This window comes from Aedes aegypti, chromosome 1, assembly GCF_002204515.2.
Source record: "Aedes aegypti strain LVP_AGWG chromosome 1, AaegL5.0 Primary Assembly, whole genome shotgun sequence".
Lineage (NCBI taxonomy): Eukaryota > Metazoa > Arthropoda > Insecta > Diptera > Culicidae > Aedes > Aedes aegypti.
Window position 1 is genome coordinate 182,227,498 of NC_035107.1, and position 16,515 is coordinate 182,244,012.

The 16,515-nt window shown below is 38.1% G+C and overlaps 1 protein-coding gene across 1 annotated transcript in view; it reads right to left on the bottom strand.

Moving 5' to 3' along the window:
- The window catches only part of LOC5566200 (protein sidekick-1), a 332,004-nt gene extending 326,498 nt beyond the window's left edge, over nucleotides 1-5,506 (bottom strand). Inside the window, exon 1 of the mRNA XM_021854677.1 lies at nucleotides 4,028-5,506. Within this exon, the coding sequence (XP_021710369.1) occupies nucleotides 4,028-4,121 (94 nt within the window). The 5' untranslated portion in view covers nucleotides 4,122-5,506. The remainder of the gene's footprint in view (nucleotides 1-4,027) is intronic.
- Between the last annotated feature and the right edge of the window lie 11,009 nt (nucleotides 5,507-16,515).

Genomic DNA, 16,515 nt, shown 5'->3' on the forward strand with positions numbered 1-16,515 from the left:
AAAACAATAACGGTCGATACCTTCTCTTATATAATATATTTTGTTTTAATTTTGCTTAGTGTACAAGAAATTTTATTACAGTTAACTCTCCCTTACTCGATATTCCATATCTCGATTTCGATTTAGAGAACCATAGTAAAAGATGGTTTTCATGGCTACCTCGATTGTCCCTTGGATCGCTGTTGCTCTGGTTTTGTGTTCTGTAACTCGATATCTCCCTAACTCGATGGTCCCATTCAATATCGAGTTATGGAGAGTTTACTGTATATTTTTTGCTATTTTAGCCAGCCTAAATTATAACTTATGTTGTTACAAAAATGCGCTTATTGAGTAACAAACCCGTTTTAATTACGTTATGATCCACTGATCGAGTGGTTACCCGGAGCTAAGGAAGTCCTATGGTACTGTAAATATGGATTCTACCCCATTACCCCGAATCCCATCACCCCGAATGCCATTAACCCGAACGCCATTACCCCGAATTCCAAAACCCCGAACGACCCATCACCCCGAATAAAATTACCCCGAATTCCAATATCGTGGGGAAATGTCATCAATATGGTCATGTCAAGATAATTGTAAATTCGGGGAAATAGCATTCGGGGTGATGGAATTCGGGGTAATGGTACATTCGAGGTAATGGAATTCGGGGTGATGGCAATCGGGGAAATGGTATTCGGGGTAATGGGGTAGAATCGTAAATATGTACTTGGTATATTACCTTCGTTTTGTGGAGCACAATTGTTGATTTCCTTAAGCTTATAAATAGTTTTCATAACTTGTTGACCATAAGCGGATATACTAAATAAGCGGATAAATCGACAAAGTCGAATATAACAAATATGCGATAATAGATAGCATAACAATTGCATGATTGTGATCTCATTTTTCAATCTTCAGAATTATTCCGAATTGATAATGCATTGTTTGAATTTCTGGTGCACATGAATAATATCAGTGTTTTATACAACTACAGGCTCAAAACTGTGACGTTCTGGAAATTTTCTGAAGGCAATATTATATCCAGTAACTTTACAATTTACTAGAGACAAACCATTTGATCCGGGAGACGTTTTAGGGACAAAACGTCGAAAGACAAAACGTCGTATGCCAAAACGTCGAATCCCCAAACGTCGAAAAAGACAAAACGTCGTCATTTTTAAACACCAGTGTTTTACAGATATCTTTTTTCACTTTGTGGTCGATTGAATAATATGCTTTGAAAATCGTATAGCACATTTTGAATTATTTATACTTTCCGAAGAAACCCATTGTTCCGTATTTTTCGTTTTCTGCCGATTCTCTTCTTTCGATATTTTATCACTCAAACCCGGGAGACCCACAAATAATTTATTTATGTTACTTTGCGTTATGAAGGCTGAAAAACTATTTTCAATTACATTTAAATGCATTGATCACCTAAAAAATCTTTGGTCAATTTTTCGATTGCAATCAATTATTATGTATTCGGCATTTTATTTAAAAATATAAAACAAATAACTATAAATCAAAGTAAAAAATGTTTAGAATTTCTTTTAATGTGTCCCTGAAAATATGGGCACCACTTTGATAACGAAAATCATAGTATTTTTTCACTTTGCATGTTTTCATCGACCTATAGAATTATCAAGTTATATAATATAGGAACCAGAACAAAAAAAAAATCCCAAAATCGAAAGAATCAATTCCTTTATTACCAATACATTTATAATCACATCTGTTTACCTCTCACGTAACATAAACTAGTGGATAGTTATAGAAATACTGGTTTATGGAGAACACGATGTATGGCAATATGAACGGAGCGATAAATCCATCGATTTACAGAGTATATCCAGTTATAGCATATCTAGTTGTGGAGATTCGAGTGTATTTTCATATATTTGTATCTATGTATGATGTATTTTAAATAGGTGCTTATACAAATTTGTTTGACCAAATGACGATTTACATCTAAAATAGTGATTAATAGAACTAAATCTTATCTGACCAGTACAAACCTTACTTTTTGTATTGTTGAAATATAACTACTGTCAATACTCCGTGAGTCGATATCTGAAGGGACCATCGACCCATGGAAATATCAAGTCATGAACAGAAACGCTTCGAAAAGCTGTTTGAGGGAACCATCATAGCAATCATGAAATAGTAATTTTAGTATGGCCAACACTGGTAATCTCGCCTCATAACATATTCCATAGGTTCCCAAACTTTTTGGGTACACGACCCACCTAGCGATGAGCAATTATCCTTGCGACCCACCAAGGAAAATGTTAAGCAATCAAGTTTTGTTTGAAACTTTTGAGACAATTCGTTACATTTAGGGTTTGTAGTTCGATGTTTTGAAACTCATGCACCATATCAGATTAAAATTACAGAACTCCTGCCATTTTTACCAGTTCAGTTTTAAGTTCAATTCAATATAATAAACGTCAAAACAGAATATTTTATTATCAGAAATTACGATAAACGAAATCTTCACAATTTAAGCATACGGATCGAACAAACTTTAAAAAAATTAAAGTATTTACTTTTCTTTGCTGAAAATTGAAGAACTGTCAATGTTATTCCACAAGTTTGGTAAGAAATTAATACACTACTTTTCATTAATAGCTATGTTTAGATTTGTTAAGTTATCATAAAAGTAATATCCAGTAAGAATTTTGTAATAATCCGATTTTTTTAAATTTTTTTCTTAAAATTTAGCGGGATGTACTAGAATTTAACAAATGAATTTATTTCGCCCTTTTGTACATGCAGAGCTTTTTGAGGTCTTCTATGATTGACTTTAGCATGGGGGTTTTTCTCTGCCGAATTGTCTCAAATTTTGCGATTAGAATCACTTCAATACGACGCACATCGTGGCCAAATATGAGCTCAGTAGCTTTAAAAAAACCCACTGCCAAATTAAATCAAAAGTGTCAAGATTAGGATCCGGATCCTACATTACAATCTCCCATATACTGCGTTGACGTGAAACTATTTATCATATTATCGTATTGTATTTTGAATTTGGTAAATGCGATAAGTTTCAAACAAATGATTTTGGCATTTTCATATTTAGATAATTCAAAAAAAAAAAAAAATAAATGATCAATTCAAGGGCATCAATCATCAGAGCTAAAACTGGTCCATTGCTTGAATTTAATTAATGAGAACAGTTTAAAATCGGTAGACACTGAATAATGTAGAAATTAAATTGCTAGCCAAGATCTCTTTTGCGACCCACCAGAGACTAGCTCACTACCCCACTGGGGGCCACGACCCACAGTTTTGGAAACTATGACATATTCAAATACAACAAAGCAATTAGGAAGTATTGTAGGTGGTATGTTTTGAGATTAAAAAATGCGTTAAAATTCATTGACGTTCAAGTCTCAAGAGTAGTTTTGAATTTCGCTGCTTCTTATCGGATTAAACTAGATAGTAAGTCCCAAGTCAAAATAGAGCACATGTCAAAAATAAAAAATCAATTTTTGCCCTTGAGACTAACAAAACGAAAAGTATAAAAACACACAGCTTTCTTATTTAACAGATAAAATATCTGTGTTTTTATTTTTTTTCGACTTGTTGATTTTAACGGCGAAAGCTGCTTTTTCGGTTTTGGAATTTGCTCAATTTTTACTTGGGTTTTAATATTCTAAATGTGATTTAATCACGGTCATAGGTTTCGTCTCACAGAACTGTTTCCTTAATAAAGGTACATCTGAGTCAGAGTGACAAATTGATACTATAAGCATTGCAATGTATCTCTTCCATATTTCAATGATATGGTTTTTGTCGAATGTTTTGCTCTGCAAAATCGAAAATGCTGTTTTTTGTGCATAGAAAACTAAACCATCACAGTCTTAGACTTTGTCTGCGATTCTTTAAATTGCTATTTACTTCCTTAAGTTATCTCTCCTTTCTGTTTAAAATACTACAACCAACAATATCAAATTCTTCTGGTAATATTTTGTGATTATAATTGTTAAATTTCATTAGGCACATATCTGCTCCCCTTATTCAATTTAATTATTTTACTCACCGAATATTCTCGTTGCTAAGGTACTACCCAGCGATGATAAAATTAATCCACAGTAAATGAATCCCAGATTAGTGTTGGCTCGGCGGCAGCTCATTTTGCTTCCTTGTTTTGTGCAATCACTTTTCCGAGATTTTTTTTCTGCACTACACCACTATCCTTTCCTCGTAACTGAGGTTTCACTATCTACTTTTAAGCACTCAGCACCGCGGGAAAAAACGTTGCTGCATTTTGTAGATAAATATCGTTTACCCGTTCGACACTCGGAACAAATTGATTCCCTCGGTGCACATTCGTTGCTATGCGATTCTCGATTTCCAGATGTGCTTTCAGCGATATATTCCCGGAAACACACAGCTAATCAAACGGTAAATTCATTCTTCTCGTAATTGTATCGTCGATGTCATGCCGGTGGAAGTACACTAATGAATATCAATTGTGTATATTTGTGCTTTACGTCGGCCTTAGAAGCAGCCACGCTTCAAAGCATTTTCCACAGTTGGTATCGATATGAACGCTTTTGTTGTTCTGTGATGTACTTTTAATATTCGTTGGAAGGTTGCTTTCATGCATCACGAACCCAAGCCGACGTGGACTGGTGTAATTCATCAGTATTTTTTACATAATAACATTTTCGCTGAACGCTAAACGTGGAACGTAATAGGATGGTTTCTTGGTATTTGAAGCCTTCAAATTTTATTCATGAATAGTCCACGCCGCCAACACTTGGTGTTGCAATTATGTAAATTTTATCAGCCACCCCCATCAACCACCATACTCACACACATTCACGAGTGGGTGGTGAGCTGTTCTCACTTCCGTTGCAATGCCTTAGTGGATTTTAAATGACGGAAATGCAATTACATTCCCCTCCCCCATTTTCTTGGAGAAAGCTTCTGATGATTTAATATGTTCACCGTACTTCAAAACACGTCACACATCATCATCATTTATTCTTTATTTGCCACCCACTCGAAGAGGGGGAAAAGCGCATAATAATTGCTTTATTCACTCGTGCCGAAAACGACTGTTTAATCCCTTCGCCACACACTCGTACCCCTTCTTCAATCTCCTGTGCTTCCTACCACTTCAATCTTCTTCAATGGTTCCCGTCGCCACATAGTCACGGCAGATGATTTTTCATCTTCTTCTGCCACTGCTTATGTCGCATTTGATCTCCTGACCTTGTTAACAGCACACCAACCTACTATCCTAGCGAGGACAAATCACATCAAGTGACTCCTTGCACTCAGCGTTATCTTTCGCTTCTTACACGTATCCTTTAGCAGTTTTAATTGACATCCACTTTCTACAACTAGATTTAGTAGACTTACGCACCTTAATACATTCAAATAGCGTTCAACTTCACATTAAACTCCTTCAATGGATAGAGAAAAAACAGTCACTTCCAATGAACGTGCGCCAGCCGGTAGTAACTTTGAACCCTACACACGAATGAGGATAACGCGGAACTGAGATGGGTCCGGTAGCAGGTCGTGATTTTCTAGCCAGAAACTTGGAGCCATCATGCTTGGCTCTCATCTCGATTCCGAGGTGATCTCGTGACATCGTGAACATCCAGACAGGAAAAAGCGAATCCTTACCAAACTCTCTCTCCCTCTCAACTGCTCGAATTCGCGGTTGCCATAACGAACCTTCCCATCGTCTAGCAACGCAACGGAATGGTGAGAACGCGCAGGGCACGCACTCGCAACGGGCTCTCACCGTGAGCGATGAGTGTGCTTCCGTTACGAACAAGTCATAGCTGTCAAAACGACAATACGAGTGCCATCGAACAAAGAGGAATGTCGGTAGATGAGTACTTCACGGGGGTTGCCCTGATTGCTGTTTGCCTGGATTGAGTTCCCGGAAATTTGGCTTTTGTTTTGCTAGCGAGTTACGTAACATTGCTCGAAGAGGGTGGTGTTTGCGCCATGGGGTGTGGGTTGCGTGCGTGGGAAAATAGTGAGAATCAAAGAGAACAGGCAAGATAAACTGTATTGATTTGGTATCCGTCTGCGTCTTAAGATGTCTTAAATCATGCCTACTCCTACTTTCCAACTATGTAGTATCGTTAGAGTCATTACCCAACTGATTTCAGTTGTGTAATGACTCATTACGCAACGCGTTTTTATAAAGCAACTGTTTTTAGTTACGTAATGTATCATTACACATTTTTTTCAGAAAATGATGTCCTCATGTGTTCTTTGACACATTCCAAAAAATGTTGTACGCAACTCGTTGCAGAACTCGATTTTTACAGCACTCGCCGTAATTATCCAACTCAGCCAGCCTCGTTAGATAAATGTACGACTCGTGATTGAAAAATGATCTTTCTGCAACTTGTTGCGTAATAGTAGTTTACACATCAGAGCTTGTAGAGTTGGATAAATGCGACGAGTGCTGTAAAAATCGAGTTCTGCAACGAGTTGTTTACAATATATTTTTTTTTGCAATTTCATTGAAGACCACTTCACCACCATATCGGGATACATTCACCATTATTTTGCATTTTTTTTAAACTGTTGTGAAATGATTCATTACGCAACTGAAAACAGTTGTGTAATGGAAGAGTAGCGTAATAGTCATTACGCAACGGATTTCAGTTGCGTAATGACTATTACCACACTGCACAATTCAGTGTAGGAAAGTAGGCCGTTTAATGACAGATGGGCGTGATGAAAAACTATTATGATGAGACATTGCAAAAACTACTATTACAATTCGGCATAAAATATTCACACTCTCCCACACTCCTTGATACGATGCGGTTAAATGCCTAGCAACACTAACCGCACGGCCACGAATTTGTGGGCTTCGTAAAGGAAAGGAAGTGATGTAAGAACATTTCGTTGCGGATCAAGCTTTGTCCCAGTTGAGACGTAACACTTGATGAAAATTACTTTGTAAAAGAAGGGACAATTTATTTGCAAAATATTGAATGCTCTAATCCAAAGATCTATTATATCAGCGTAATGCAAAAATAGCCTATATACGAGAGCAGAATTTGTTTGTTTAAAATGTTTAACGCCAAACGACATCTTCTCACAGCTTAACTCGAATAAACAACGCATTTTTTAAAGAAAATATTTGTGGCAAAATGTTTGAACGATTTATAATTAATTTCAATCTGGAACGTCGTCAATTACTGAAAAGGGTGAAAATTTGTGATTTAAATAATAGTGTCAATAAAATAATATTTATGTTGAAATACTAGCAGATTCTAAAGTAATCGTCATTCTAACAGGACGGCTTGCAAGAATTGATAAAACAGCAAAATTTAAAAATGTTGAACATTCAGCGTTAAAAGATCTTATCTTATAACAGTATAGATATGAAGAAAAGCCTATTTTTCAAAGAAGGCAAAATTTATTATTAACTCTCAAACCCCCAACGTCTGACTTTTCATTAAAAATGAACTTTAAAAAATCATAACTTGGCCAATTATTAATCGATTTTGGATCTTTTGGTCTCAAACAAACCGCATACTCCTCAAGATTTATTGTATTCCGGAAGAAATGGGATTGGCCACTTGGTTCCGGAGTTATTCCGGATTCAAATGGGGTATATTCGTTCCGGAAGTGATAGTTCCCTTGGATGTTTCAAGATTAGCGGTAAAAAAATTATTCATTGTGTACTTTCTTTAAGTAAAAAGCTGCCAGCAGGTCGAATGACATTGATTCTCATTGATTCTGGCCATTTCGGATACCCGGTCACCTGGCACCGGTTTCTGAATGTACCCAGAGAGGACACTTTCTGAAACTCAAAGAATACTACCGTGCGACGGCTCAAAATTCGTGATTTTTTATCCGGAACATCATAGATATAGTGGCAAAGACCAATATGAGGTTCTGGCCACATCCGGATACCCCGGAATCGGTTCCGGTGGGGCCTCAGTGGGACACTTGTGTAATCCTACTCATTCGTATCGTGCGACGGCTCAAAATTCATGATATTTTATCCGGAACATCATAGATCTAATGTCAAAGACCAATATGAGGTTCTGGTCACATCCGGGTACCCCGGAATCGGTTCCGACAGGACCTCAGAGGCACACTTTTGTAAATCTTCTCCTTCATATCGTGCGACGACTCAAAATTCATATTTTTTATCCGGAACATCATAGATATAATGCCAAAGACCAATATGAGGTTCTGGCCACATCCGGATACCCCGGTATCGATTCCGATGGGGCCTCAGTGGGACACTTTTGTAACCCTACTCATTCGTATCGTGCGACGGCTCAAAATTAATGAACATCATAGATATAATGCCAAAGACCAATATGAGGTTTTGGCCACATCCGGGTACCCCGGAATCGGTTCCGACAGGACCTCAGTGGCACACTTTTGTAAATCTTTTCCTTCATATCGTGCGACGGCTCAAAATTCATGATTTTTATGCTGCATATCTTAGCTATTTTGCCATGGATCAATATAATATTCTGGTAACATGCGACTACTCCATAAATTCTGATAAGGCTCATATGCACTCTGTGCAATCCTATCGACTCATGGAGGTTTCAATATAGAAACTGTCTTCGTTGAATCCATTGAAATAGCTTTGGATCCATATCGATAAGTCCATAAGACATTTCTGGCTAACCGTTTTTGTCAACATAAAAAAAAACACGATAAAAACCGTGTTTTTTATTTCATTTCTTCTATCGTGGATTTAAATGTTGTTTTATCGATTCGATTATCGTGTCCGACCTGTATTTGAATCAACTGACATATTATGATTAGTTTAGTTCGTTTTTCATTACACAATGCAACTAAATTGTCTATTGGTACTACAGGTCGGACTCGATTATCCGGACTATCGATTGTTTGGCATTATATCTATGATGTTTCGGATAAAAATCATCAATTTTGAGCCGTCGCACGATATGAGTGAGTAGGATTACAAAAGTGTTCTACTGAGGCCCTCCCGGAACCTATTCCGGCGTATCCGGATGTAGCCAGAATCTCATATGTGTCTTTGACATTATATCTATGATGTTCCGGATAAAAAATCATGAATTTTGAGCCGTCGCACGATATGAGTGAGTAGGATTACAAAAGTGTCCTACTGAGGCCTTCCCGGAACCTATTCCGGCGTATCCGGATGTGGCCAGAATCTCATATTGGTCTTTGACATAAGATATATGATGTTCTGGATAAAAAAATCATGAATTTAGAGCCGTCGCACGATATGCGTGAGTAGGATTACAAAAGTATCCTACTGAGGCCCTCCTGGAATCGATTCCAGGATATCCGGATGTGGCCAGAACCTCATATTGGTCTTAGGCATTAGATCTATGATGTTCCGGATAAAAAATCATGAATTTTGAGCCGTCGCACGATATGAGTGAGTAAGATTACAAAAGTGTTCCACTGAGGCCCCACCGGAACCGATTCCGGGGTATCAGGATGTGGCCAGAACCTCATATTGGTCTTTGGCATTATATCTATGATGTTCCGGATAAAAAATCATGAATTTAGAGCCGTCGCACGATATGAGTGAGTGGGAATAGAAAAGTGTCCCACTGAGGCCCTCCCGTAACCGATTCCAGGGTATCCGGATGTGGCCAGAACGTTATATTGGTCTTTGCCACTATATCTATGATGTTCCGGATAAAAAATCATGAATTTTGAGCCGTCGCACGATACGAATGAGTAGGATTTCAAAAGTGTCCCACGGAAGCCCCACCGGAACCAATTCTGGGGTATCAGGATGTGGCCAGAACCTCATATCAATCTTTGGCATTATATCTATGATGTTCCGGATACAAAAACATGGATTTTAAGCCATCGCACGATATGAGTGAGTAAGATTACAAAAGTGTCCCACTGAGGCCTTGCCGGAACCGATACCGGGGTATCCGGATGTGGCCAGAACCTCATATTGGTCTTTGGCATTATATCTACGATGTTCCGGATAAAAAATCATGAATTTTGAGCCGTCGCACGATATGAGTGAGTAAGATTACAAAAGTGTTCCACTGAGGCCCCACCGGAACCGATTCCGGGGTATCAGGATGTGGCCAGAACCTCATATTGGTCTTTGGCATTATATCTATGATGTTCCGGATAAAAAATCACGAATTTTGAGCCGTCGCACGGTAGTATTCTTTGAGTTTCACAAAATGTCCTCTCTGGGTACATTCAGGAACCGGTGCCAGGTGACCGGGTATCCGAAATGGCCAGAATCAATGAGAACCAATGTCATTCGACCTTCTGGCAGCTTTTTACTTATAGAAAGTACACAATGAATAATTTTTTTACCACTAACATTGAAACATCTAAGGGAACTATCACTTCCAGAACGAATATACCCCATTTGAATCCGGAATGACTCCGGAACCAAGTGGCCAATCCCATTTCTTCTGAAATACAATAAATCTTGAGGAGTATGCGGTTTGTTTGAGACCAAAAGATCCAAAATCGATTAATAATTGGCCAAGTTATGATTTTTTAAAGTTCATTTTTAATGAAAAGTCAGACGTTGGGGGTTTGAAAGTTAAAGCGCTAGCAGATTGGATGCCAAATATAATTGCGGTATAATAAAAAGAAATGAGAAATGACATCAAAAATTGAGTTCAGAATCATCGGAGTAAGTGCAGTAATCGATTTCTCTTGGAGAGAACAATGTTATCGATTGCCACCCTTATAACAGTTGGAAACAAAAACAAAATATCTAAAATATATAGTCCCAAAGAACAGCCAACGAAAAAAGAAAAGAAGGTGAAATTTATTTGTATTTCAAATCAACAGTTTTATACCATGCCCACACAGTTACAGATCACCCACAGTGATGGATCACTTTGGCATTCAACATCGGATAACTCGCTCAAAACATAAACGTTGACGTAAAACATATTTTTCCCATATTATACTATTTGTCTTCTACCATTTGTAATGTTAAGCACAACATTCAACCGCTAAATAACTGTGTTTTTGACAAATGCTTAGTTGGTTCCACACAGCTATCAATATATGATCGTTTTCAGTAAGAAGCACCGTCAGCATTCATAAGCTCCCACAGGTGGTAACATTCAAATGTTATAGCATAAAACATGCTCGTTCGCTTCGATTTAGTATAAATTCATCTTTGGAAAACATTTTTCTTGATTGTTGATTCTAAATATCGAATATTAGCACTTCTAACTAGTGATCCATAATTTGAACTAGGAAATGATTGTTTACCACGGTTATGGATCACTTCCAAAGAATGTAGATTTCTGCCGTTTTAAGCATTGTATTTGACATTTTCAGACAATAGCACTAAGGATAAAGCTAATAAAACATCAAGGTTAGTAAATTTCATTCATTAGCAGACAAAAATAGGTGGAAAACTTGGTGTGGAGCGAAAACAGTTCATGTCTCAGTTACTACAATGCAGTATCACAAAAAATGGAATTTCACCCTTGTTTTCAGCTCTAACACTGTTATTTTTTGCAGTTATATGTGACACATTGTTAACTTTCGCCAAATTATGCAATACAGATGCATTGAGTTGAAAATCTCTTGATTTTGTGCACTGATCCGTAATATGTCACAATTTGATCCATAATATGAAAATTGATCCATAATATGGTTTTCAGATACCGAAACAATTTTTAATTTTTATGCAATCCTATGTAAAAATTACACTCTAAACAGTTTACTAACTAAGGTTCCAATTGGAAACGATTCAATTCGTGCTTTTAAATTACAATTTTACGTTTTCCATGTCGTTTCATTGATTTTTATAGGTTGGACTCCACACTATTTGATCCATAACTGTGGGGTCATGGTACCTATAATTATGATTTCATCTAGTTTAGAGAGAACGTCCAATGAAGGGTAAATTTATGCTATATATATCAAATGCTTCAGTGCAAAAATGTATTCCGATAGCGCCCCTCAAAAAAAGAATTAATATTTGAAAGAAAAGTAATTTCTTAATAAACAATAAAATACTATTGGCAATTACTTTCCTATTATGCTCTAGTTTATTCAAGAGTATATGTTTGTTGAATAAAGTGTCATTTTTGTATCGATTGACTCCAAAATAAGCCTGATGTCGTCAGAGGGATTCATTAGAACTCATTATGCCAAACGACCGTTATGCCAAACAAATTTATGCCGAACGGCTTTACGCCAAACGACTTTATGTCAAATGACCTATCACCGTTTAAATATAAAATGTGCGCATTAGAGTGGTTCAAAAAATCGTTTTTGCTCCACACCGCTCATTCGATTTAAGAACAAATGTTGAGTTTCCTCCCAAAATTTGAGCTCATTTGAATGAAAACTGAGACTGCACAAGCCCATTAAAGTGTTTATCCATAACGACTTCCTAGACTACCAATATCAATCTCCATCGACAGATTTTGCACAGCATCTCAAGTAACAAATTATATCTTTTCAGAATCCGGCAAGAAACCCTTAATGTCCGATAAGAATACCCAGTTTTTGCTCAGTATTTTCAAAAATCCACTGAAAATTCTTAGAAGCTCATAGGATCCCGTAAATCTTAGAAGCAGATAGGATCCCGTAAGGATTCTCCAGAATCCAGTTGAAAAACCCCTAGATCTAGATAAGGATCACCAGAGAATCGAAGGGACATTTTGATTAATTCATTAAAATATTAATATTTGCACTCACTGTACTCCAGCCTAAGCAACATTGGATCGTTTCTTCAAATGTAAAACATTAATGAATATAGAGTCTAGTTACGGCTGTGGTTGCATTTGTTATGGCGGCGAAACAGCGTATAGATGCAACTTGTGAGTCATTTATTTATCTAGGTATTGTCAAAGTTATGGATTATATGTTGAAACTTCTGAAATTTACTTGAATACGAATTTGCTTGAAATACGCAATTTGGTCATACAGCGTGAATGCCTGAGAAAAGATATTGAAACTGTAGTTGAGATATTCATAGAGATTAATGACTTTTTGAAACGTTGCAAACACATGACCATTTAGAAGTAAATAGGCGCATACGGTAATACTTGCAGTTGGTGCTATTTGGTGGAATATCAACGAAAATTGAGCTCTGGAATGCAGTAAGCGTGAAGCTAACTTGCTTTTCAAGTGACTTAAACAAAAAACACACAGATATTTATAAAAGTTTTCAAATTTTAATGGTTTTCAAAAATGTTGAGAAAAAAGGATCCATTTTCTTGCCAAAATCGGGGGATGCCAAAAATGGAGCATGCCAAAAACGGAATCCCACTGTAGCTAGAAAAAGCCCATTTTCCAAACCAAACAAAGTCAAACATTCATAAACAATATCAAACAGTTAAGAATACGTATAGAAGTTTAAAAATAACTTGTTTTTTTTTTAATGTTTTCACCCTAAATAGGTAAATAGACTGGCCCAGCTCAGTATGGAAGAAAAATAAAGTTGTATAATTCCACGGTGCGCCCCCCAGAACTATTCCAACAGCTAAAATGTTAACGAAAATGAGCTTATATCAAGATACAACCTTCTGCGATACGGTTCTTTAGGGTATCAACCAGCGTATTTGTCATTCTAGGCTCAATTGGACGTGATCAATTTGTATACGGAACGAAACAGTGATGTAGGGTCAATTTTCAATATATTTGAAACGAATATCCCATACAAACTTTGAATGGAATGCGCCAGCTGGTGGAGCAACCAATCGAGTTGAAATTTTGAGAGAGCTTCTCTTTTACCCCAAAGCACATATCTAGGGGGTGCCCCGTTGAGTTTTTCAACTTTTTTGTTTAAGGGTCAGTCTATTAGGTAAACCTATAAAAAATCTTAATTTTGCTCTAAAACTCAGGTTTTTCATCTTCATCAAAACTTTCGCAAGCTTAGTTTTCAGCAAGTTTTTCTGGCCGGTAACTCATTGTTAACTAGATTAAACTTTTTTGGTTGCAAATTTATGTTCGTCTGTCGTTATCCCCATTAAATTGACAGCTTTTAATGTAGCTATTTAAAATAATAAAAGGACAGCTGCTTCGTATCATACAAATCGTTCCCCGCTACATATCTTGCCCAAATCCTCTTCCAAACCCAAGGTTTCGATTAGAGAAGAATGTTCTTGCCTTAGTTTGCCTTAACATTCGTGTTGTGAAAAAAAAATGAGATCTTCAAAATGTATGGAAAACTTTGGTAAAATGTTTTTCTATGAAAACCAAACAAATGCGAATATGCCCAAAACAGGTTCTGCAGCCTTGAAACATGCTCTACAACACTTATGATGATAATACTTGTCAAATATTGAGAATGCGTAATTTTTACCATGAATTTTCAATCTGGACCCCTGTGAATCGTGAATCGCAAGTCAGTCCCTTGCATAATAAGTAGGCATTGGGAAATGTACTGAGAAGTTTATGCCCATTTTAACAGAAAAAAATTGAGCTGCATAATGAAACTGATATCAACTCAATTTGTCTTGCGATTCATAGCAACGGCGTAAACTGGATATCACAGAAGCTGAAAACTCCCGAGATAATTGTAAAATTAAATTGTGAAGATAATGAGGGTTCTTGGTTAATGGATCAACGTGCTGAGACTCCTTTAAATATTCCGTTGAAATTTCTTCAAAAATTTTCTAAAATATATTTTTTTTGTGAATCATTTTCTAGGAATTCTTAAAGCATTATCTGCATATAAATGTTTACACTATTTATTTATTTAGTTGGTGTTACATCAATTGATTTGATAAAACCTCGTTAACGATGTTACGCCAATTTACTCGGTCCATGGCTGTGTCTCTCTAACTTCGATTTTGGCCCACGTTCTCCAGATCTTGTTGCACCTGATCAAGCCACCTCGCTCGCTGTGCTCCTCGCCTTCTTGTGCCAACCGGATTCGACGCGAACACCATCTTTGCAGGATTGTTGTCCGGTAGTCTTGCAACATGCCCTGCCCAGCGCACCCTTCCAGCTTTCGCAACCTTCTGGAAACTGGGTTCGCCGTAGAGCCTAGCGAGCTCGTAGTTCATTCTCCGCCGCCACACACCGTTTTCCTGTACTCCGCCAAAGATCGTCCTAAGCACCCTTCGTTCGAACACTCCAAGTGCTTGCAGGTCCTCTTCCAGCATGGTCCATGCTTCAGGTCCATAGAGGACTACCGGTCTTATAAGCGTTTTGTACATGGTACGTTTGGTGCGAGGGTGAATCTTTCTCGGCCGCAGCTTCTTCTGGAGCTCATAGTAGGCGCGACTTCCACTGATGATGCGTCTCCGTATTTCACGACTAACGTTGTTATCAGCCGTTTACAAGGATCCGAGGTAGACGAACTCATCAACCACCTCAAAAGTATCCCCGTCTATCGTAACACTGCTTCCCAGGCGGGCTCTGTCGCGCTCGGTTCCGCCTATCAGCATGTACTTTGTTTTTGACGCATTCACCACCAGGCCGACCTTTGTCGCTTCACGTTTCAGGCGGGTGTACAGGTCTGCCACCGTTCCAAATGTTCTGCCGACAATATCCATATCATCCGCGAAGCAAACAAATTGGCTGGATCTTGTGAAAATCGTACCTCGGTTATTGAACTCGACTCTCCGCATGACACCTTCTAGCACGATGTTGAACAGCAGGCACGAAAGTCCATCACCCTGTCGAAGTCCCCGGCGGGATTCGAACGAACTGGAGTGTTCGCCCGAAATCTTCACGCTATTCTGCACACCGTCCATCGTTGCTCTTTTTAGTCTTGTGAGCTTCCCGGGAAAGCTGTACTCGTCCATGATTTTCCATAGCTCTTCGCGGTCGATGCTATCATAAGCCGCTTTGAAATCGATGAACAGGTGATGCGTTGGGACTTGGTATTCACGGCATTTCTGGAGGATTTGCCGTACAGTGAAGATTTGGTCCGTTGTCGAGCGGCCGTTGATGAAACCAGCTTGATAACTTCCCACAAACTCATTTGTTATTGGTGATAGACGACGGAAGATAATCTGGGATAGCATTTTGTACGCCGCATTCAGGATAGTGATCGCACGATAGTTTTTCACATTCCAGTTTGTCGCCCTTTTTGTAGATGAGGCATATGACCGAGTTCTGTTTGATCTTTCGACCTTGACAGTTGCTTTTGCCGGGGCGAGCGACGAGGGCAGGATCAAACATGTCGCGCGTTGGTCTAGTAAGTGAAAAAGTGGCGTGATCGGTGAGTTCGGTTGGAGTTACTGAAAAAGTGCCGCGATCGGTTAGTTCTGTTTGATCCTTCGACCTTGACGCTTGCTCCTGGGCAGTGCGTCAAGAAAGCCCGAACAGTTTTTTTTTTATTCTTTTTGGGTCGCGTGCTTATTTTTTTTTCCTGAGTGCTTTTTTATAGCCGAGCAAACGAGTGAAGCCGAAAGTGGATTGTGGCTGCTCAGTCAAGGATAACGGATCAATTGGTGAGCTCGTTTCATGCTACTATTTCTAATCTATAAAATATGTATGACTGCACATTCAATCGTTACAATGGTGGGATGTAAATATGATTTTTCAACAAACTTTGGATGGTTCGCCACTGTAAGTGTCGGCATAAGAATAAGAGTGTTCTAT